The sequence below is a fragment of the Abrus precatorius genome, unplaced genomic scaffold (genome assembly GCF_003935025.1).
Source record: "Abrus precatorius isolate BTA unplaced genomic scaffold, Abrus_2018 Scaffold8, whole genome shotgun sequence".
In the NCBI taxonomy this organism is placed as follows: Eukaryota; Viridiplantae; Streptophyta; class Magnoliopsida; order Fabales; family Fabaceae; genus Abrus; species Abrus precatorius.
This window is the reverse complement of record NW_020874428.1, coordinates 217,907-242,932: the sequence shown is the minus strand read 5'-3', so window position 1 is coordinate 242,932 and position 25,026 is coordinate 217,907. Positions and strand designations below refer to the sequence as shown.

The 25,026-nt window shown below is 31.8% G+C and overlaps 4 protein-coding genes across 6 annotated transcripts; 3 read left to right on the top strand and 1 right to left on the bottom strand.

Moving 5' to 3' along the window:
• Positions 1–1,934: 1,934 nt before the first annotated feature.
• LOC113846503 (GTPase-activating protein gyp7-like) lies at positions 1,935–6,145 on the top strand. 3 transcript variants are annotated; one of them, XM_027474862.1, is made up of 6 exons: positions 2,081–2,294; positions 2,450–2,584; positions 3,441–3,576; positions 3,667–3,716; positions 4,216–4,269; positions 4,424–6,145. In XM_027474862.1, exons 1-6 carry the CDS (start codon positions 2,092–2,094, stop codon positions 5,667–5,669), a joined length of 1,824 nt encoding a protein of 607 aa, XP_027330663.1. In that variant the 5' UTR covers positions 2,081–2,091; the 3' UTR covers positions 5,670–6,145. The 3 variants fall into 3 exon arrangements, with proteins under 3 accessions (XP_027330665.1, XP_027330663.1, XP_027330664.1); XM_027474863.1 differs by having other exon boundaries at positions 2,221–2,294; positions 2,411–2,584; positions 4,424–6,144; XM_027474864.1 differs by lacking the exon at positions 2,450–2,584 and having other exon boundaries at positions 1,935–2,294; positions 4,424–6,142.
• A 3,116-nt stretch (positions 6,146–9,261) lies between these two features.
• LOC113848254 (oligopeptide transporter 6-like) lies at positions 9,262–12,834 on the top strand. The gene is made up of 6 exons (XM_027477696.1): positions 9,262–9,705; positions 10,078–10,175; positions 10,291–10,860; positions 11,102–11,360; positions 11,453–11,635; positions 12,226–12,834. Exons 1-6 carry the CDS (start codon positions 9,262–9,264, stop codon positions 12,832–12,834), a joined length of 2,163 nt encoding a protein of 720 aa, XP_027333497.1.
• A 1,425-nt stretch (positions 12,835–14,259) lies between these two features.
• Positions 14,260–17,324, top strand: LOC113847338 (calumenin-A). Its single transcript, XM_027476369.1, is given in 8 exon segments — positions 14,260–14,263; positions 14,621–14,728; positions 14,731–15,303; positions 15,971–16,073; positions 16,211–16,276; positions 16,580–16,735; positions 16,893–16,989; positions 17,202–17,324. Coding segments are annotated over 8 exon segments (1,230 nt in total).
• Positions 17,325–21,461: 4,137 nt separating this feature from the next.
• Positions 21,462–24,423, bottom strand: LOC113847940 (protein ABIL2-like). The gene is made up of 9 exons (XM_027477275.1): positions 24,328–24,423; positions 24,089–24,171; positions 23,826–23,976; positions 23,130–23,229; positions 22,651–22,743; positions 22,512–22,554; positions 22,313–22,398; positions 21,775–21,923; positions 21,462–21,649 (listed from the first exon to the last, which is right to left on the bottom strand). The coding sequence occupies exons 1-9, from the start codon at positions 24,421–24,423 to the stop codon at positions 21,482–21,484; spliced, it is 969 nt and encodes a 322-aa protein (XP_027333076.1). The 3' UTR covers positions 21,462–21,481.
• Between the last annotated feature and the right edge of the window lie 603 nt (positions 24,424–25,026).

Here is a 25,026-nt window from a genome sequence, read left to right as displayed (position 1 = left end):
AAAAACATTTGTAGATTTTTATAAGTGGTAAAGTACAAACAAAATAATTAAAAGAATGAATAGAATAAAATGTATAGAGAGAAGAGTAAAAATCTATAGTTAGTTTATCTACAAAGGCGAGAAGAAGACACTTCAACCATCATTCAAGCCATATAGTTAATTGTGACAAGTTTGACATTAGTTTCGTGAGCATCGAGCTTAGACCAAAGCAACCTTTATTTGTTAATAGTTAATAAATATGGTATGATTTCATAGAGTGTTGAGTGTAGTATTGTTTAACTTTTTTGCCTTTATTAGGAATAAAAAGTGAAGGATGTGAAATCAGATAATCTAGAGCAATAAGTAAACTAGTAGACAGTCTAATGATGCATCTCCCTAATGTTTATTCAAAAGCTTGATGAACTTTTTCATTCATTCATTCTATTCAAACACTACCTCAACCTTTTCAACACTTCTTATGCATCAATGATTTAATGAAAAAGTGAAGGAAGTTTAATAATTTTTCATTTACAAATAAGGATTGGGCATTATTTGCTCCAAACAATATTTTGGGCAGTTGGTCTTCTTAAGTTTTATTCAATGGAAAGAGATAATAATGATGAATTTGTGGAGGTGAAGTAAGTGTTTGGTGTTGGAATTGTATCGGTAAAAGCAAACACTTCAAGATGTTTGAGAGTTGTCTATTGCTTTTGAAGACATTTTTTTTTTGCAACAAGTGATCTTTGTTCTCTTTTTGATCATGACCTATGTAGTATTAACTGTTTTGATAGTAATGATCATTTTTGGATCATTTTTTCAATAGATTTTAGTTTCATTGAATTAAAAACTTTAACCTTTTTTAACAATTAATTGGGAGATAGTTAAGACTTTTTTTTAGTTAAACCATTGACTTCGTCATCATCATCATCTTCTTCACCTTTCAAAATGGTGATTTCTTTTTGGTAGTTCCATTTGCACATAAATATCCATTTGTTTGAAGTTGTTGGCCTTAAACTTGATTTTTGCCACCACTTATTCACAACTAATGTAGTTTACGTTGTGTTGGTGCAAAATCTTTGTGGAAAAAATTTCATAGGATATTCTCTATTCCTTATCGAAACAAAGGATGAAATAGTTTAGATGGACAAAAAAAAAATTAATTTTATAGTGTATTATTAAATGATAAATGCAAAATTTATGTAGTTTAGGTATTTGTGTCCTTAGGATTCTTTCTTTGCCTTACAATATAAAAGATAATAGTAGTTTTGATCTTGATAATGGTAGTTTTAATTTTTTAGTTTTCAACAAAAATAGTTCCTTAAGTACTTTAACGGAGCTTATTAAAGTTCAATTAATGCTTCTTGCATTAATTTAGAATTTTAAGATTAAGTAGGAATATTAAGAACTATTGAAAATAATAAATTAGTATTATTCTATCATTTGAAACTCAGCAGTTATGATAATTTTATTAAAATTATAATTTATATAATAAAAAAAATCATCTTAACTGATGTGAGTATTAAATTTAACTTTAATAGAAGCTTTGAAAGATAGTGTTAACAATTTACTTTTCTTACTATTTTCGTATAATTTAGAATTTTCATTAAAAAAAGTATGTGTACAAAGAAGAATACCAAATTTAATTGAGTACACTATATGTTTAGATTTATAATACCGCATTTAAATTATATATATTTATTTCCGTATTCAATATATTAGCAAGAGTATATCTCAACCTTTGACCATTATTTTAAAATGAAGAATAAATTAGTATTTTATAACTCAAAATATATCTTACACGTAATTTTCCAATGTAAATTTAATGTTTGGATCGTTATTTAAACGATTTAAAAATTGAATAGTGAGTGGAGATGATATAAACAATGATTAAGAATTGTATTGTATGGGTAACATGTTATGATTGTATTATTACAGAGTCCTTTCATCTCCAATCCGTCTATCTCTTGTCTTGTCACCAAACAGAGACAAAAACCCAACACAACTCGCCTTTCCTCTGTTCGTTCCACTTAACCACAAAGAAACAGAGTATGAATAAGAGAGAAAGGGCATCGCCGTAATTTCCATCTCTCTCCTCTTCCTCCTCCATCCTCCATGTTCACATCCTCCCACTTTAACATCAACACCAACACCAACACCAACACCAACAGCGACACCACCATTCTCTCCGCCGGTGGCGCTGCCAGGTGCACGTTCTCGTTAATGGCCGCCGCGGCGTCGCCCTCCACTCCGGTGGTTCTGTTCACCGCCCTCGCCGGCGTGGCCCTTGTGGCTGTGATTTTCTACGGTGCCAGTAGGTAAAACGGAAAAAACATTAGAGCTTCCGATAACCTTAACTCTGATTCTGTTTCACTAAGCCAAAAGGGAAAGGTTGTATGTGTACAGTTATATTTGTTAATTATTTATTATATAGATAGGAATTGTTATTATAGATGAATCATCGTACTCGTAGACGAAGTCGTAATCCATCTTCGAATTCCTCTCCTCCTTCTTCTCCAACGACGTCCTCGTGGACCCATTTGCGTTCGGTTCTATTTGTTGTTACCTCTTCCTCACCGGCTTCTTCCTCTCGTTCACCCTCTGATCGGTGAGTTCCTCTCCTCTAGACGCTGCGTTTCCACTCAGATTCTTCAATTGCTCTGTGTGTGTTATTTCGTGCCAGATCTCTCCCCATTTTCCCTTCACTGTTCAAATAGTTGAATAAATTAATTCTCTTTTTCAGCTCTACTCTGATCCATTTCAAATCAAGCAACGTGATCACCAGTTATGATTGCTTTCGTTGATTTATGTTAAATTGCAATCTTAATGGTTTATGTTCGCTTCTTTTTCGCAATATCTTCACGCTCCTATAAACGTAGAGAACATGGGTTCCTACCTCCTTCCTTCACAAAAATCAAGTTATACTAAAAATTGATAAAAAGAAATATGCTGAGGTTACACTACTGATAGGAGTTTCAATCATAAATTTAGACTATTGTTTAGCATCATATAAAGTCAATGTTAGTTGCACAAGTTGAATGGATGTGGCACTGGATGCATTTAAGGCTCTATCATTAAGGAGTTAAGACAGTTTTACATAAAGCATTTCTCTCAAAAATCAACAAACACTAAGAGAGTAAATGTGTGGAATCTCTGACAAGATAACTGTATTCCATCTAGATTTTCTAAAATGCTAAAATTTGGAGATGCTTGTCAAGTTCTTCAATTGGGAAAGAAGAAAAACGATAACTGGCTTATACATGTTCCTGGTTTCTGCTAGAGCAGTGCTGTTTACGTTTTCAATATGGAAGAATATCGTTTTGTGTACTTCTTTTTGGACACAATTGCCTGCGTGTACTTTTTTGCAGCTCTCATCATTGTTGAATGCTTATTCTCTATTCTAAAGCTTGTTTATGTATTGGAAATAGTAATTGATTTTCTTTTTCTTATGCTTTTATATTTAGGGGTCGGCTTAAATCGCCATGGTCACATAGGAAGCGAAAAAATGCCCTTTCTCCTCATCAATGGAAAAGCTTCTTTACAGAAGATGGTAGACTCTGTGATGGTGGAATTAAGCTCCTTAAAAGAGTGCGCAGTGGAGTGAGTTTACCAATTCTTTTATTTGTATTTTAAAATTGTGTTTCTCATGTTTCTTTCCAGCATCGATTACATTATCAATATCTGATGCAGGGTGTTGATCCTAGTATTAGGGCTGAGGTTTGGCCATTCCTGCTTGGAGCGTAAGCTATTCGTCTTCTGATGATCTTTACGATTTATTTATTTGCTTACTTACGATGAATCCTATTTATCTTTTAAATTAATGGCTCAATCTGGTGTTTTGCTCCATGGTATATATATATACACACACATTATGAAGGATAACAATTGCCTTGTTCTGTCTTTATTTAAGAATATTTAGAGTCAGGAATTAATAGATAATTAACTTCTTTGAGCACATTGACTATGAAAAAATATATATTTATTTCGTTAATTTATTTGCTTTAAAGAAATTAGCCTTGAACAATTAACTAAAGATATCTTCCCTACATTTCAAAAAGTATAACATCTACATCAAAGTATTTTTTTTTGTAAACCCCCCCCCTTTCCCATCTAGGTTCTCGTTCCAGCCCAACTTAGAATTGGTTCGCTTTTTATTTACTTTCTTTTTATGCACATATTTAGTTGTTCAATTAAAAAAACATTTATATGGCTACTGATTATACTTGTTCTTATAAACAGATATGACTTGGACAGCACCAGAGACGAAAGAGATGTTAAAAGAATCCAAAATAGGTGGGCATGCTAGTTTAATGATTTAATCTCGAAGTGATTGATTTATTTTTTTATTCGTGCTCTATCCATTGTGTTTCCCTATACTTCAGATTTATATCCTTTATTTTTAATGCTAACATAATATTGATTTTATGGGGAAAATATTTATACGCAGAAAGCAATACGAGAAACTTCGCAGGCAATGCCGGAAACTCTTCAAGCAAAGCAATGAAGGCAACAAGTTAAATGAAGTTGGTGAAATCAGCTACGAAGGAGACGATGGAACTCTTTTTAAAGATTCAGGTTCTTCTAGTTCTGATGATGCAGCCAGTGCTAGGGAATCTCTTTCTAGTGAAGATAGGAGCCCTGATGTTGAACATTCAGATAATCCAACCAGTTCCCTGTTGGAAGGAGATGATGTTGCTAATGTCAACAACACTGATGTCTCTACACTGGATACTGATTCCTCTGATTCAGACTCGTCAGAAGGTCCTGAAGTAATTCAAACAGTTCCTTCTGATGATGTTCAGGAAGATAAAAATCCCAACAAAGATTCAGAGGAAGCCTATTCTCCACCCCAAGAAAAAGTCTTGTCAAAGTTACCAACCTCAGAAGATTTTTCCACCTGGCAACGGATAATCCGACTTGATGCGGTACGTGCCAATGCAGAATGGATGGCATACTACCCCTCTCAAGCTGTGGTATCAGACAGTAGGGCTCGTCGTACTGCTGAGGTTGTTGGCTTGAAGGATTATGGTCACCTAGAGGCTGGCAGAATCTTCCATGCTGCACGACTAGTTGCTATTCTAGAAGCGTATGCACTATATGACTCCGAAATTGGCTACTGCCAGGGTATGAGTGACCTGCTATCTCCTATACTTAGTGTTATATCAGAGGATCATGAGGCTTTCTGGTGTTTTGTTGGATTCATGAAGAAGGCACGGCAAAATTTTAGGCTTGATGAGGTGGGTATTCGTAGACAGCTGGATATAGTTGCAAAAATAATCAAGTTTAAGGATGCCCACCTCTTTAGGCATTTGGAGAAGCTTCAAGCTGAGGATTGCTTTTTTGTCTATAGGATGGTGGTGGTGATGTTTCGAAGGGAATTGACATTTGAACAGACTCTTTGCCTATGGGAAGTAATGTGGGCAGATCAAGCAGCAATCAGGGCAGGTATTGGGAAATCTGCATGGAGCAGAATTAGGCAGCGTGCTCCACCAACAGATGATTTATTGCTCTATGCAATTGCAGCTTCAGTATTGCAGAGAAGGAAATTGATCATTGAGAAGTACAGCAGTATGGATGAGATCATTAAGGAATGCAATAGCATGTCAGGACAGCTTGATATTTGGAAACTGCTTGATGATGCACATAACTTAGTTGTCAACCTTCATGACAAAATAGAGACATCATTATCATGACAGGCAAATAGCAAACTGGTTTACAATATTATCATAAAAATATATATTATCTTAGGCTACCAGATTTCTCCTCTACATCTAAAATAAGCACTGGAGCTGCAAGGGCTATTGCTTATTATTCCAAGGTCTGTTGCTTAAACTTGCCACTGCTTATTTGTTGATTTTGAGTTGATAATATGGTGGCTAATGTGAGGATGTTATCAACAATTGCGAATGTCGTCGTTTTTTTGACTCAAGTCACGAGATCTTTTACTCTTAGGCTCTGCAAACTCGCATGTCTTTTGATTGTCTTCGAACCATTTATCGCTTGACCAGAATGCTTATTTTTCTAAGGGTAAGTGAAGAGATCACATTCTAAATGGTTGAACTTTTACTGAATTGATTCTGGAATCGATGTTATTTTAGCATTCGATTGAATTAGTAACTGTAAGTTTGAGTTTTTCGTGGGATCAATTAATTGCGTTAACACCTTTTTTATTGTTGGTTTAAGTGTTTAACATGCGTCTCTCAAAAATTATTGTAACGAATAGTAGGAAAAATTATCTTTGAACTTTTTATTCTCTCGCTACTCTTTCTGAAGAACCTCAAGAACACTATTAAATTTGCTTTTTTAATTTTGAAAATGACTACTCTTGTAACATTTCCCTTTGTCTACAGAACCCCTTAAATAATTAACAGGGATTAAAAAATGCAGTTGATTGTAAAAAAAAAATTGTCCGTAATTTTTATTATTATCCTTAAAATTATGTGAACTTCATCATCTTAATATCTTTCTACCAAAGTAATTAATGTATCCCCACCTAAGTAATAACACTTTTCCGATTAAGGTGTCGTTTATTTTTTGTTTTTGAAATTGTTTTCATTTTCATGCATTTTGAAAGCAAAACATATTTATTTTGGTACCTAATTGCTTATTTTTGGAAATTAAAAATAGTGAAAATATGCTTGGTTTATTTATTTTCAGCAAGTTGTAAGTTTATAAATAATTTTTTATAGGAGTATTTTAGCAATTTATATCTTAAGTGTATTTAAAAAAAAAATTGAAGTATTACTAGGGAACATATACTTCTAAAAAATAAGTGTATATATTAGCAACTATGAATAATAATATACACTTAGATAAAATATGTTGGTAAATTATGCTTTTAGTGTATTTTAAAGAAATTATAGTTACAGCTTATTAAAATATATTTTTATAAAAATAGTGTATACTAACAAAGTCCTTTTTTATATGAAGTTTAAAAGGATTGAGTTTATATTTTTATTAATGATTAATTTTCAATATAAATAATTATATACAATGTTGAATTTATTATAATCGTTTTATAAGTCTAAATGACGTCAATATATGTCAATTGTTATAAATATATTAAATATTAAATTTTATATTTCAAAAGGTATCGTTTTAAACAAAATTTAATGATTGGAAGCCAAAAAATTTCAAATTATAACACAAAAATTGTATAAATATAAGGTCGTTTGTCAAATATTATTACAAGTATTTGAGTTAAATCACTGCTAGACAAAAAAATGTTTTTCTTTTCTTTGAGAAAGGAAAGAAATGAAATACAAACATCAACAACGTAAAGATTTTGAACGCATATGGTAACTTGCTATAGTTTTTGGAAATTGTATGATTTTAACCCTTTGTGTATTATTAAAATTCATATCTTGTTTGTCTTTTTCATTCGTAATCAAATCTTTTCTGATGTAGTGGCCGATAAGTCAATCTGAGCTACCTTGCAACATAATAAAGCTAGATGTCAACTCCTAGGAAGCATGGGTTTTTTTTGAAAATTTTATAAGTAATTTATTTAAAAATAATATAAATGGTTTTGTCTAATTAAAAAAACACTTGATCGAGATAAACTTCATCGTTATAATTCTCATTGGTTGTCCACATTTTGTAAGATTTAATAATAAATTTCTTTCTTAATATTTTAAATGTTCCAATCAATCTCTAAAGTTTAAAATAATGTAAATAAGATAGTGTAATTATTGACCTTTCCTTAAATTTATTATTAATAAGTATTATTATTATTTTTTAACAAACTGTTATTATAAGTTTGAAAATTATCGATTTTATTGTAATGTTAAAGTACCAAATACATTTAAGATCTTAAATTGACAAACTCTTCTTAATAATAAAACTCTATTAAAAGCTGAACATAACAAACAGTAAACATTTTTATATAGAGTAATCAAATTCTCATGCTCATACCAAATCATGAAAACACCTAGAACCTCTAAAATCGTGCATTATTCTTTGGTTTTCTATGACGTAAAATATCACAGGGAATTACTTATCCCTTATCTCCTATGCAGTTGGGAAATTTTGTGAAATTTATTTATAACACTTCGTAAGCAAAGTTTAGTTAAATCATCTAAGAATGCAATATATAATTATTCTTCCTTAAGGTTGAAATATTCGTTTTTGAAAAAAATGAGAGTTTTTGCATTACATTTTTAACATAAATCCACTCTTTTTTTTTTTATTATTCCAAATCGAGCAAATGTAATGAAAAATATATTTAACAAATAAAATAAAATACCATTATATTGAAAAATTTTCTTGGCCTACTCCTTTAACCCATTTTAAAGAAATTATAATAAACTTGACACTAAGCTTTGTAGCATATTATTGACTTCAAGAAGAATTATCTCAAATATTGTTTTTACGACTGTTTGCATCTAAATCCTATTGCAGAGAGAGTACAAGTTTTAGCACTAATAGATATTAGATCTACTTTAATATTAGTTAATATAATCAGATATTTATTTTTTAAATTAAATATTTATTTGTTTTAAATTTTATTAGTTATTAAATTGTAAAATATTTATAATATATTTGAAAATGTTATTGAAATTTTATAATAATCTTTCAATGTAAGAGAAACTGTACTGGTTTTTAAAGGGATTATTACTTTTTAGTATTTCAAAATATTTATCATTGATAATAAAAATAGTTATTATTAAGAAGAAATTTGCTTACTCGAGGTCGAGGAGAAAACCTTGGTTAACTTATTTCGTTCTAAGAACATTTCACCGACGTCAACTTTCATTAAATCAACCTTGTCTTTTGATTATTGAAGTGAGTGAAAGTGAGGCACGTTGAAGGAGTAGGAGGGATAACTACAATGGTCAAAAGAAAAATAAAGTTGCTTTGCTGTTAAACTGAGATCTATAAAAGCTACATTTGATGTTTCAACTTATAGATGTTTTTGGCTGTTTTGAATGACCTGGGCTTCAACAACATTCAAAACACAACAGAAAGATCTTGTTTCCCTCAACTGAAAACAACAGATTCTACAATTGAAAAACAACCCAATCCATAAAAAATTAAATAAACTAACTTCTTTAACAAACAAAGGAAGATAATATTTTTCTTGAGTTTAGGGTTTAGGATTTACTTCCAAGTATTCTTTATCCACTGCTTTTTACACTCTCTCTTCTACTATAGTTGTCACCCTCTTAGGTTGGGCACCTCTCTCTTGTATTTTTATATATAATGAAAAGAAAACAAATGCTATATTTGTAACCTCAATGAGTTTTCTTTTGATAGTTTAGCATCTTTGTACGACAGCACATAGCTATGGACGAGGTTAACGACGAGTGTCCAATAAAGCAAGTGGAGCTAACGGTGCCCAAAACCGATGATCCGAACATGCCTATACTCACATTCAGAATGTGGGTTCTGGGAATCATTGCATGTGTGGCATTGTCTTTCGTGAATCAATTCTTTTGGTACAGAACGCAGCCTTTAAGTGTGGGTCCAATAGCAGTGCAAATTGCCGTAGTACCCATTGGCCATCTAATGGCAAGAACATTGCCAACACGTTTGTTCTTCAAGAACACGAGGTTTGAGTTCACGTTGAATCCAGGGCCTTTTAATGTCAAGGAACATGTTTTGATAACCATATTTGCCAATGCCGGTGCTGGAACCGTTTACGCCACTCATATTTTGACTGCTGTCAAGTTGCTCTATAGAAGGCCTCTAGCCTTTTTTCCTGCTTTCCTTATTATGCTCACCACGCAGGTTCCCCCTTATTTTTTTTTTTTTAATTTTCTTTCATTTTTACAATTTTTGTCTCACTAAATTTAGGATGTAATTATTCTACCATACTTTTTAATATTAATTACTATCATCCATCCTTTGTTAGGAGGTTAAACTCTTCCTCCACCTTTTTTTTTATTAATATATTGCTTACAATTTCTTTTCATAAACTAACAAGAACCGTATTCATCGACAGGTTCGATTTTCAATGATAAATTCCATTAATCTTTTTTTCTTATCGACAAACAGCAGACATCTACACAAACTGTTTCTACCTCTATTAATATTTTTTTTGGGGTCAAATACCTCTATATTAATATCTGTGATGCTTAATAAATTGTTGCATTTGTGCAGATGCTAGGTTTTGGTTGGGCTGGGCTTTTTAGAAAGTATCTGGTCGAGCCAGGGGAAATGTGGTGGCCTTCTAATCTGGTTCAAGTCTCCTTATTTGGGTAATTTAATTTATACCTCTATTTCACTTTAACAAACAAAATCTTATAACATTTTTTAAATAGCATCATAATATATATATATATAACGTGCTGATTCATGTTTAAATTAATTCAGGGCTCTACATGAGAAGGAAGAAAGAGTAAAAGGCAGCACAACCCGAACTCAATTTTTCATCCTTGTCTTGTTCTCTAGTTTTGCTTATTGTGTCTTTCCAACCTATATTTTCAACATATTGTCAACAGTGTCTTGGGTGTGTTGGATTGGCTCCAAGTCTATACTTGTCCAACAATTGGGTTCTGGCATGAAGGGTCTTGGAATTGGTTCTTTTGGGTTGGATTGGACAACAATTACCTCTTACCTTGGGAGCCCTCTAGCTAGCCCATGGTTTGCCACAGCCAATATTACTGCTGGGTTTCTTCTTATAATGTATGTAATGATACCCATAAGTTATTGGAGAAATACCTATAATGCCAAGTCTTTCCCACTATTTTCAAGCAAGCTGTTCATGGCAAATGGATCTGTATATGACATTTCCCGCATTGTTGATTCCAACTTCCATCTTAATAGAGATGCTTATTCCAACATTGGGCCTGTACATCTCAGCACTTTCTTTGCAATGACATATGGTCTTGGATTTGCTACCCTTTCTGCTACTGTCATGCATGTTCTTCTCTTTAATGGAAGGTACTAACTACACTACTCTAAAACTTTAATAGGTTTTAACAAATATATATGTTTTCTTTCTAAATATATTAGTATTTTGGTTTCTTCCAAATAATTAAGGATGTTACTTTTCATGTTGAATGAACTTAGCAAAATCTCCCAAATACCATTTGTTGTCTAATTCTATTATCTCTCTTTGCTTCCACCGCAAAAGGTTAATTTAATTCCATTTACAATTGCAAACCCCCCCCCCCCAATGCAGTGATATATGGAAGCAAAGCAAAAGTGCCTTTGGGGGCAGTAAAAGAATGGACGTACACACAAGACTTATGAAGAGGTACAAATCGGTCCCCACGTGGTGGTTTCTCATAATCTTGGTGGTGAACATTGCTCTTATCTTGTTTACTTGTGAGTACTACAAGGCATCGTTTCAGTTGCCTTGGTGGGGTGTATTACTATCTTGTGCGATTTCCGTTTCCTTTACTCTTCCAATTGGCATAATTACAGCCACTACAAATCAGGTATGTTAAACAATTAACTTAAAAATGCATGTTGATTTTACATTGATGATAAAGATTGTTTTCTAAGTGTTTTTCTCTTGCTGCTTTAACAGCAACCAGGTTTGAACGTCATAACAGAATACATCATTGGTTACATGTATCCAGAGCGCCCTGTAGCCAACATGTGCTTCAAGGTGTATGGTTACATCAGCATGAGTCAAGCACTAACATTCTTGCAAGACTTCAAACTTGGTCACTATATGAAGATTCCGCCAAGAATAATGTTTATGGCACAGGTTATTTATGTTCAATTATATTATCTTACTCCCTTTGTTTCAAACCAATTGTCATTTTTAAGAAAAATATATATTTTTTTCCATATTAACTGACGCTTTAAAATACTAACGAAACATTTAACCTTTTCCCCCTAAACAATTAATGGAATGGATTTTAACTTTCTTCATTTCAATAGTTAATATTGTAAATACACTGCCTCAGTGACACGACTAATTATTCTGAGTAAAATTCAATATAATTTTTATACAGATTAAATTATTTAGAACAACTCTAAATCCTCTTAACTTCTATTTTTATAAGTCCTCTTAATCGATATTACTAAACGAAGGAAATGTTAAATATATTTTATGTTTTTAAGATAACAAATGCATATATTTGTTTGTTTAATAAAATAAATTAATAATAAGATTATTAAAAAGACAAATAGGAAGATATACGAAAACTCAATTGTTTATTACTTTTCTGAATCCATGAATTATTTATTACTTTCCTTAATCCAACATATAGCAAAGGAGGATTAATGTTTTTCAAATTGAAAACCAGTTCTATGTTTAGAAAAACTAAACTTGGCTCACTGGGTGCATTGCAGGTGGTGGGAACCATCGTAGCAGTGATTGTATACACAGTAACAGCATGGTGGTTGATGGGGTCAGTTCCTCACCTGTGTGATGTCTCGAAACTGCCACCTAATAGCCCTTGGACTTGCCCAATGGACCATGTGTTCTATGATGCATCTGTTATCTGGGGTCTTCTTGGGCCACGCAAAATCTTTGGAGACCAAGGTGAATATAGCAATGTGAATTGGTTCTTCCTTGGTGGTGCCATAGCACCGCTTCTAGTGTGGCTTGCTCACAAGGCATTTCCAAGTCAAAAATGGATACGCCTCATTCACATGCCTGTATTGTTGAGTTCCACAGCAGTTATGCCTCCTGCAACTGCAGTGAACTTCACAAGTTGGATATTTGTTGGGTTTCTCTCAGGGTTTGTGGCATATAGATACAAACCAGAGTGGTGGAAACGCTATAACTATGTCATGTCTGGTGGTCTTGATGCTGGAACTTCATTCATGGCAATCTTGTTGTTCTTTGTTTTGGGATCCACTAGCATTCGCTGGTGGGGAAATAATGGAGAAGGGTGCCCCTTGGCTTCTTGTCCCACTGCCAAAGGCATTGTTGTTGATGGTTGCCCAGTTTTCTGATCATCATCACAACTACCTTCAATTCTGTACATATAGATACCTTGGGGTTTTGTTAACCTATTGACAACAATTTGGCTTTTCTACTTTTCTTTAGGATAAATTTGACTTCTATTAGTACTATTAAAGTTCGTTTACGCTTTACTTTTTCATATAAGGTCATTATTAGCTGTTTTAATTTCTTAATATTGTTAGTGGTCAACGAAATGCTATTTTTTAATGGAAATATTTGTGCCATTGTTGTCAAAGATTATGGTTATCCTCCTTTTCTTTGTTGAAAATCTAGCTTATCAAATTTATCAAAGGCAACAACCTTATGAATAATTTAATATATATTACAGTTTTTGGTTAAAATATACTTTTGAGTAAAATTTCAACTTTTGTGTGGTATATATATACCTAGTCAATGCACAACAGTGTGAAAACATTGTTATACAAAAGATGCTCGAATGAGATGTGTTGGTATTCCTTTTATTTATTCGCATGCATTGTACCTTGATATCGGTTATTCATTTAGTTACTTTTTTAATAAATATATTTGGTTACTTTTGGTACTCAATTTTTTCATGGTGAATAATAAAAACTCATTTACTCATCCTTATAATTTAAATATCTGCAATGATTATTTTGTTTTTATATAATGAAATATTTATTCTTTTAATTTAACTATTAATCCTTTTAGTAAAATTTTCAATTGGGCCCAAATATTTAGCTTCTCTATTTGTAAACATTGCTTGTCCTAAGAAATAAAAAGTTGGTAATCTAAAATTGAAGGACTTTTAAGAGCACAAAAAAAAAATTCATCTTTTATTATCTAAGTAAGTATGTAACAGCAACTAAACATAACCCAATTATAGCGTCTTAAATTTTTTGAAATTAAGTCTTAAACCAAACAAAGTCTCTTGTCATCATCCTCTAAAATGTTTTGTGTGGACATCATAGACTTGCTTATAAATTACTCAGCTCTCCTTACAGAAAACACATAATAGCCTTGCTTATTAGACATGTCTCCACTATACAACGCAGGAATCAAAAGATATTTTTAATAGTTATAATGTGGCCATGATTAAGAAAATGTGTGGTGAGATATAGGGAAAAAAAGGAACATGTGAAGGGTATAAAACAAACTGAGTTAGAATCTATCAAACCATTAATGGAGCCTTGAGTTTTTCAACATTACTCTCAAGTGTATTTTGCAAGACGTTTTCTTAAGTCTTTTTATTTTCTTCTTTTCTTTCCCTTCTACTTTTTGTTATGTTCCTTTTTCTTTTAACTTTTCTGTTTGTTATATTTTGAATCATTTACTTGAACATTTTGCTAGAAATAAAAATTTCTAATTGCTCTATTTATAATTTGAAGAGTAGCAACAGTTGATATTTCAATTTGTATGAAGTTAATTACCGATGAAAATTACATATTAAGTTTAAAATGGGTAATTACATATGAAGTTAAATACCTGCTGGGTATCATATGATTCTAATTTTAGATCTATATGTACAAAAATCAACGTGTGTATGGCTTTTAATAACAACTCAATTATGTTTGATATAAGAAAATGTATGATATAGTGCACAAATTATTATTGCGAATTATAAAAAGATTAGGTAGTCTTAAAAAAAGTATTAGAAAATTAAAAATAAAATTAGGGAGGAGAATTGGATTACATATTGACACGCGCGTGGATAAAAAAAATCTGTGAAATGTTGAAGTTGGAGACGTGACATTGCTAATGCAAGCTAATGGATTTAGAGCCATCCATGTGAATTTGTAATATAAATAAACATTACAGAAAATGACAATAACAGGTGTTGTGATATATATATTGGGGCAGTGCCCTATGAATCTGTAATTAAACGCCAACCATCAATAACCGTTTTTCCCTCTCATGCTTCTCTCTCAGTATTTCTTGGTTCCTCTCCATATTTCCTTCTTCTTTGAGCCTCAAAACTCAAAGAAACGGTCTTAAGATGTCAAAGGCGGTGGTTTATACCCTAATAGCCACCGCCATATTATTGTTCATATTCTTATCGCCGTTGAACCTTGAGGAACCAAAGGGTCGCCTTAATCGTAGGTTTGGGTATGAACTACTTGGGCGAGCACCAAATTTTGATCCGGTTGTCACAAATATTGAGAGAGAGGTTGGGAATGAGATTCATCATCATCATCATCATGAGCCTGCTGCTCCTCGTAGCATGTCCACATTAGTTGGTGATGTTGCGGAGACATATCAATATCTTACCTCCGCTGGTAAATTGAACACGACATTAAGGTTGATCATTTTGTTCCCTTTGCTAGATAGAGAACCAAAAGATGGGGTTATTGATTTCAATGAGTTAGAGGCTTGGATTACTCAACGAGCTAGAGAGAGATTAGATTATGTCACGCAAGCTGAGCTTCATTCCAAGGACAAGAATGGGGATTTGGCCATCTCTTTTAGCGAGTACCTTCCTCAGTTTTCAAAAAAGGATATAGGTAATATCTTTCCTTCATTGGATTTCTCTTTTCCTAATTGAACCATGCTGTTGTCGATTAGATTCCTGGAGAGAAATTCATTGAAAGATAATCAAACCTGTAGTTTGTTATAGGTAAAATATTTTATTAAATGATCACTCATATTATAAAAGCAAATATACTCACCAACTTTGATAAGCTTCAATTAATTTAATCTCAAAGAGGTACCAACGTAAAATTCAGTTTGTAACATTTCTAAATCAGTCAATTTAGTCTTTAAATATAATTACCACTCAATTTGTTCCTTAGCATTTATGAAACAAATTGAATAATAATCAACAAAGTAAAGACTAAATTGTTTTTTCATAATGCTTCGCTAGATCAAATTGGTTGATAATTATCCGAGGCAAATTAAATTTAATATTAAGGATCATATTGACTTGTAATACCGATTTTAGAGCTATAATTAATGTTTAGTATGAATTATCAAATGACATTTTTTTTCTCAAATTAATCATACATTTGAAAATTGCTTCCTCATAAAGTTTGTAGATTCATTTCTTTCCTTTTCCCCTATATTTTGGGATGGGTTGATGCTGTTGTTGTCTACAATGATAAATTTGTTATTCAATTGTTAGTGTGTATAAATTGGACATCAAATTGACAATAGAAGTATATGCTAAAACAGAGAAGAAAGAAATGGGGCACGGCGATGCAGGATGGTGGATGGAAAGATTTGATATTGCAGACACTGATCACAATGGGCTTCTTAACTTCACTGAGCTTAAAGAGTAATAAATAATTGATCACCTTTTAATCTTCTTTCTCCTTTCTCTTTGGTTTTCAATACTTTTTTTTAGTTCCATCTTAATGAAATTGTTTTTTTGGTGTACTGAAATTGATGCAACAAATTCATCACTCCTTGTAGTTTTTTGCACCCAGAAGACAGCACAAATCAGGAAATGCTGAAATGGATGTTGAGGGATAGACTAAAGTAAGCTTTCTTACAAAAAATGAAACAGAAATCACTTGTGCTATGCATGTAATTTTTGTCCTTTCCTTAGAACTACTTTGGAATTTGGGAAGAGAAGAAATATTATTGCAATAGCGGAGAGTAACTAATTTATCTAGACCACATAGTTTAAATTCGCATTTACTGTGAAGAAGGGGAGGGACTAGATTTGTGGTAAAGTGGGAAATGCAATTCTCATTATGTAGATTAAGTTCCTAATTTCCTGTAGAACCACATACATGGGTAAATTGGCTTAGCATATGTATTGCTTCGTTTATGATATAGGCGCATGGACGATGAAGTCGATGGGAAACTGGATTTCAATGAATTTGAAGACCATGTATATAGTACATATGAAAGTTATAAGGACTTTGAAACCAATGGTGGGGATGTACCTACTCCAAACGATATATTTGCTGAGCTTGATGTAAACAAAGACCTGTAAGTTTTTCTTTAAATTTCAGCGTCAAAATTATGTTTGTCCAAAGAATTTACAATTCTAAACTAAATGTTTATTCTTTGATTCACGCTATCAATGGTGTAGTGTTAAGGAATTGTTTTTGTTGATCCAAATTTAACATTATTTTGTATTTGCCAGATTTTTGTCGCCGGAAGAATTGCTACCAATACTTTCTTATCTATATCCTGGAGAGCTGGCCTACGCTAAATATTTCACGAACTATTTAATAAATGAGGTTAGTTATTTTTATATGAATTGCAAGGGTGTGTGTGCTGCATGATTTGACTCCAAATTGGAGTGATATGAGACTAAGGATGTACCAAAGAATGCAACATATTTGAATATTGTGAATTATACTATGCAGTTGTACTCCTTTTATAGCTCAACATGCCCATAAATATATAATGGTAGTTTTGAATATGTGAAATCGATGGTTGTTTGATTCAGGCCGATGATAATGAAGACCAAAAGTTGTCACTCGAAGAGATGCTTAATCATGAATATAATTTCTACAACACAGTTCATGCAGATGGCCACCAAGAAAGCGATGATGATCATGATGAGCTTTGATGATTGAACCTAGTTAACATGAAAAGTTTAACATGAAAAGTTATTCTTTGAATTTTGGTTTTGTAAAATATAGAACACAAGCAGCTATCCAAAATGAAATATTTTCTCCCTTCTTAAAAGTACATCTAATTAACATTTTAAGGTAGTCATTGGGTGTTTTGCATTCACCGGCGATTTGATGAAATAGTCGATCCTCAAAGAAACGTGCAACAAATGACAATGTATTACATGATTATATTTTTAAGCTTTGCGTTTTGGATTTGTTTTGTGTAATCCCTAAATATAAATTTTGACAACTGTATCCTTGATTTCTTAGCTTTAGTTCACAAATATTTTACCCATTCTATTTAATTTGTTTTCGCATCATTTTTGCATTTTTGGAATTTATAAGGATATTATTAATTATGTCTCAGTGTATGCACCAAGTGAAACATGTTTCCTTTATAGCGAAAAGACTTTTTTTTTCCTTTTATTATATTGTCCTCACTTCTAATGGACGACTTCAAGTTAATATTTTATTTTTATTACCAAAATAAACACCCATACAGTCAAACACATACAGTCAAACACATACACTTGAACCAAAATATAGCAGTAGATGAGAATTAACTTGTCAAACCTTCCTTTTCAAATAGAACTAGTGATTGACTCAACAATGTATAATGCACATTTCATGCCAATTTATACCTTATCTACCAATATTCAACGTGTTCTATACTACATTGTATAAGGTGACCGTTGAATAGTTTACAAGTGTCATACCAAAATAAACCCATATCCGGCAATAATGATTGAGTCCTAACATGCACAAGGGCAAGTACAGTTCCAAAATAAATCTAGATAACAAGTAGGGGCAACCAATGAACCAAATAAATCTCTTTCTCTCCTCCTCTTAAAATCAAAATTTTCTTCAGCTCCATATATAAAGCACCAAGCTCAAACATTCTTGCTCTATGCAAAATCAAAATACGAAAGAAAGTTGTTTTCTCCATAAACCCTAACATCTAATGATGAAATTTTCTTCATGAACAATCACCTCAAGTGGTTCCTAAGGTAAGAACCTCTCCCTAAGAATCCAACCTCGCTGTATTCACAAGCAGAAGCTCTCCCCTTACCTTAGAATTGATTTCCACTAAGAGAGAGAGAGGGAGGTGGCATAAGGGCGTCAAACTCTTTCTTTGGATTTCTTCCAAATACACCATGTTTCAATCCACAAGCTTCAAATCTCACAAGAAATAAAATTTCTCACCTAGAGCATGAGAATAACCAAAAAGAATGGTGAGAAAATAGGGAAATGGAGCTTGTCATACTCTCTCCACTAGAGATAGAGAAGAAGAAAAGATGGAGATGAGTTTGGAAATAGAACCAAGATGGAGGGAAACGGAGTCTTGGAGGCCGGAGCAATTCAGCCAAATGGAGGTGGAGGAGGAAAAGATCAACGTTTGCCTGATTTTTTTTTATTTATACACGATATTTAAAAATAATATATATTTTAGAATTTTGAATAAAAATTATGAAAATATAATATTTCAAAAAAACTACTATTAACGCTGATTTTTAGTATAAGTTAAAGAGATTTAAAAATTCAACAACTAAAAATATAAAAAAATTAAATGTTAAAAACTATTATCAGCGAATTTTTTTAAAAAATATTTAAAAATAAATAAACAGCAATAGTTTTTTAAATATTAAAAAATTTAAAATACTAAAAAACATCATTAAAATTTTTTTATAATTTTTTTATCAATTTTTAAAATTCTATATTTAAGTATTTAATTTTTTTCTCATAAAAAAATCATTTTTTCTTTTATAGAATTTGGTTCCATTTTCCTCAATGTGGTGGAAGTTTGACTACATCATAATTACTTTTTCATGATTATTTTTCTCTACATATAAAGCTCTTAATCCTAGACTGTTAACTTCTTTATATAATTAACCTCAAATTAATTATCTCTATTTATATTACTAACAAGCATATTTCATATATATATAATGATTTTAAAGAATTTTATTGACTTTTACTCCTTTTTAAGAGTTCTACACTGCACATTAATATATAGCATATGGACTAATACTTATAGTAAAATACAAAAATAAATTTTAAAATGTAATTCGAATATAAAAATAAATTTATTGAGATATTTGACAATATTTTACTAATATTTTAGAAATTATTAAATATTAATACCATCAGTTAAAAGTGTTATGTATTAATAAATAAAAATGACTAAATAAATTTTTATTTTTTTAGAAACATTTAAATATGGTATTGTATTATTATTTTCATTTTCAAGACACAAATTTTACTTTTATTAGTATAAGTTATTCAGTAAAGGCTGAATTTGCATTATAAAAGTTAATAGGGACATTTTGGTCATTTTGTAAGCACCAGCCTGAAATTTTTTAAAATTTATAGCTAAATAGTAAATAGATCTCAATATTTTTTCAAATCAAATTTTTTCTGACTTTTCTTGTCTCTCAACTTAGCTAATTTTTTAATATAACGTTTTGGACTAAGTAATTATTTTTTTATAACTCTACCCTTTATTCACCCTTCACAATTAAACCATCATCTACAGCTTTTAGAACAATCACTAAAAGCATTTATTTTCTGCAAACTAGTTTTGACCAACCACTTTCTCTTTTCCCATTATAAATACCCAACAACTATCATCGCTAATGGACAAGGTACGTGAACAAGAAAGAGCTTCACTTTGCTATTAACCTTCCAAAATAGTATTTTAAATTGCTTACATAGCGTTAAATAAGAATTGAAAAAGCAATTCATGTGACAATTTAAGGCTATTGCTTCACTTGTATAGATTAGCAAGTAGATCATAGGGATATTTTATTCAGTCAATATTTGATATAATTTTGAGTTTCTTTTACTAGTCACATATATCTATTGCTACTCTCTATTTAAGTTTTTTATTTAAATATTTTTTATAATTAATTTAATTAACCAATAAAAATATTTAAAGAAAAGTGATAATAAATATTTTACAGTCACAATTAAAATGTGCAATGATTTTATTAAAACGAATCACTCTCTCTATGTATATGTATTTATGTACTTGTTTGTATGTAAAAGGAATCAACAATTAAAATGTACTATGATTTTCATCATGTTGCAGCATAGAATACTGTAGTTAATAAAATATTTCCCAATGATAACGATGAAAATTAAACTAAGCTCTCCAAATGATAAGAAAATTGGAAAGAAGGTGAAATCGATTCTTCTTTTATTTCTTCTCTTCTGAAAAAATAAAAGAACTACCGATACATACAGAAACGATTAAAGAAAGCTAAAACAGAATTACAAATAATATCAAGAATGATAATACTAAGTAAATAACTAAATATGAGCTCAGCTATTCATAAGAGCCTAGGTCAACGGCAGAGGTAAACATCCCTTCAATTTCACAGATATTTTCGATTAAGTTAAACTTGTTTTTTCTGGTTAAAGCATGAAGGATAAATGAACCCAATTGGGTTGATTACAAAACAATATTATCTTTTCTTTTAAAAAAATGAAACACAAAATAAATAAATAAAATTTTAAGAATACACTATAAATAATTGGTCCATTTTTAAAAAGGTTAAATTGATTGTATCATAAATTTATTCTTTTTTAAGAAGTGTGTTGTGGGACACGAAAATCTTTTTTATGAATATCATATCCACAAATTTGTACCAATAGAAAAAAAAGTGACAAGTTATAAAAAACATTTATTATTATATATAATTTATTATTAAATAAAATTATCACTGTTTAAATATTATTAAGGATTACACGTGATTTACGCTTTTAAAAAAAATTTCGACCCTTTTAAAAGTTGACCGATCAAAACAAATATGTCTAAGAGTGTGAGTGCGTTGACAACGTTCTTCCTAATTGCATTATGTCATCACACAAGATAACAGTGGGAGATTCCGATAAAATAATGAAAAGAAGATAAAAAAGAATACCAAATAATCATTCAATGACAAAGAAATGGAAATTTAAAAAATGGAAAGGGAAAGAAAAAAAAAGGAATGAAATAAGTAGGCAACAAAGAAGAGCACTCTGAAATGGAATAGGCAAAATTGGCAAGCAAAACGCGTCCATGAATTCTTCTCATTGCTTTCTGCAGGCAACTGTTTGTATCAAACTATGATCAATATTCGTCTAAGTAAGTGTATAGCATTTCATCCTTCTTAGACTTGCGCTTGCTAAGTAATGCCTTCAGGAGACGTTTACTTTTACTGGGGTGTTGTTCTATATCTTTGATGTCTCTCTCAACAGGTAATCTCATTGAAGCTGATTTGCGCGGCTCTGAAGGGTACTGGGGAAAAACATAATGTAGACACAATTAGAGAAACTAGAGAGTTTATGGGGCAATATACAGAGAAAAGAAGCATGGTTCATGTCATCTTATTGCAATGTTTGAAGAAATTAACTTCAACTTACCCTTAATCTTTCATCAGAAGGACCTGGTGTGGTTGGTCTCCTCATTGAGTTTGGAGTAGTTGGCCTACTAGTCTTTGGTGTTGTAGGCCTACTTGACAGAGATCCAGTACGTAAAAGTGGAAATCTGTATGGTGAAACTGTCCGTTTCTCTGCATTACATGTGAATTGTAGCTCAAATAATAATATCTTAGACCTTAATGTGCCAATGAAAAAAATTTATGAAACTGATAGGAATGGGAATTTGGGACATTGTTCTCTGATTCGAGGTAAGAGAACAATATCCCAAATCATGTCCTAATTCCATGCTACTCATTTACTACTAACGATGAGGCCTCTCAATTGCTATACTCCTATGTCCTATAATGCAAGGTCTAATAACTTATCATCAATACTTGCTGTCTAAGCCCTAAGGTGCCAACACAAACCCACTACCAACAGCTAGATCAATCTCCTTTGTATTCATAATAGAAGGAATAAGGAAGAACACAGTAGAAGTTAGAGTAACAATAAAATATAAAATTATTGAAGTGCATATTACCTAAATCTTTCTTTGGCATGGTTGAAGTGAATGAAAAAGCCCCAGGTCTCTGAGGTTGTACAGAGGGTGATGGGGAACGCCCTTTACTGCATAGATATAAAGAATTAAAAAACTGTATCAAGAAGATTTTGTAGCTTAGGAAACCCACGTTAGCATTGACCAGATTAACCTTATAATATTATGCAGAATTTGCAATTACCTTACTGTAGATGTTGGCGTTTCTCGAATTGTAGCTCGAACAGCTTTGGGATACAAATCAGAATAAGACATATATTGACTTATGTTTAAGATTTTACCTTAAATAAGTGGAAATAAAATAGGGAAGAGAAACGAGATACCATTTCTGAAGTGATGCCAGTCATCTTCATCATCTAGGCTGCATCCCATATATTTTGATTTTGTGAAGCTCGTCCCTCTCATGGTCTCCCCAACTGAATTTATCAATTTAAGAGTCGTCATTTAACATCTTAGACATGCTTTCCGAAAAGTAGTATGAATAAAATAATATAACAAAGAAAAATTAAAAAAACTTACCCTTATATTATGTTTAGATTGATGAAAAAGGGTATAATGGAAAAAATGATACCAAGTTCCATTATTTGGATCGTTTAAAATAGAATGGAAGCTGATGGCACTCATTCAATTCAATTCCATCTAAGGGGTGAAACTATTATTTTTATCATTTCATCATAAAATATCCGAAGAAAAGAATGGTAACTTTCATACATTCCATATTTCCATTTGATACATCATTAGATATCTAAATATAACTTAAAATTCTAAGATAGAGGTGGAGATAATGTTTTTGAAATCTTGCCTGGCAAAATATAACGCTTATGATATTTTGGAGTACCAATCACCAATGACTGCTGAGTACGCCCTTCATGATCCATGAATGCTTGGCACGTCCTTATTCTCTAATGTTCCACATTAAGGAAAAACAATGTTACGATCTTCACAAAATTTTATTTTCCAAAGGGACATTCACCAAACTAACATGGCCCAATTTTATTTACATTACTCGCTAAAAAGCATCTTATAGCTGAATGCTAATATACTTGCTATACTTTAAGAAAAATCAAAATCAAAAACAATTTCCTTAGACTGTCAAGTTCATTTATTAATACTGACATGACAAAACTGGGAACCATAGAAAATAAACCATCTCAGTGTTTTTTTTTATCCTTTTTATTTCGTGATAATGAATTCAACGCTCTCCAATAAGTATATCATGCTGAAATCTTTCAGAAAATAATTTCTCATTGGTGAAGTACAACGCCGCTAATTGGTGACATTTAATGTTTTGTAAACATGCTGCCACTCAACAAAGGAGGAAAAGAGTCAGCCAACGAGTTTTTATTTATCAAACAATTACGTCTCCTCCTAATTAGTCATGCTGATGGTGCCTATAACTTAGCAGTAAATTGATCAATTATTTATCTTTGCAATTATACACAACATTCCTTTAACAGATTCTCCTTTTATGACGCTGAATGGAAATGATTAAGTATACCTGTTCAATACATGATAAGCGTAGCTCTGCTTCAGAAGCTTCAACAATCTTCTCATCTAACAAGTCATTCACCTTATAAGTCACAGAACCTAAGTGGTCGACCGTATTAATTAGAGCTTTAATGGCATAATCCTTCAATGTTTCAACCACTCTGAAAACTTAAAGAGAGTAAGAGAAAATGAAAAGTAAACAAGGAAAGGGTTTAAAGGATATAATGATATTAGCATAAATATACAGCAAGTAAAGCAAGGTAACTAACTCACATCTGTTTTTGGTCATCATTGTTGTATGAGAGTTCAAAATATTCAGCTGCTGAGTATAATTGTGTTCTCAGATTTTTCAAATCCTTGCAATATAGATTGAAGTAGAAAATAAGCTATCAAAACACAACATTACTGAAGCCCACAAATTTTATTATATATAAATCAAAGTAACAGTTGCATTAGACAACAATTTTTGGAGTGTAGGATAAATTAGAGAGGAAGTATTAGACCAAAGTTACCTTTAGACTATCATCAAAGAGCAAGCTCTGCTGCATGTAAACCTCATCATAATTGGAAGGCTCTCGAGATAAAGGCTCCGTTGCTATCTTCCCCATGAATGAAGGAAATGGAACTAGGTGTAGGTACCTATTTTTATCATGAACAAATCACAGCTCAAGAAGGGATAGAGACCACTGTAAACAAGAAAGAGTTGATGAAGAAACAGTTTGTTTACTTCAAACAAACTGGGCATGCGAGGAAAGCAGTTACCTGATTCGGTAGGCTTGTTTTTCAGCTTGGTTGGAAATAGAATGAGAGAGGTGAAAGCACTTTCCATTTGAAAATGTCAGAGAGAGTGAGCACGTTGTGGACCACCCTTTCTTTCATTCCAGCACTCACCTGAATGGTTTGGTACCAGATTTTTCACTAAGGTGGAGATGGAAAGTGACACCTCATAGAGAGAATTGCGGAATTAAGATAAAGAAAACACAGAGAAGTGAGCGCAAATCACGTTGGGATACATCCTCAGAAACTAGAATATTAGTTCGGTTTTCTTTGTTGTTGTCTTGTGGGTCCTTTTCTGTGAATTTTTCCAAATTTCTGCAGTTTTATGAATGGCTTCTTATCGTTGATTTCTGAAAATGGAATGATTAGTACACACTAGTGTCTACTTTTCACCTTTACGGGCGTTTTTGACTTCTTTTCAACCAAAGTGGATG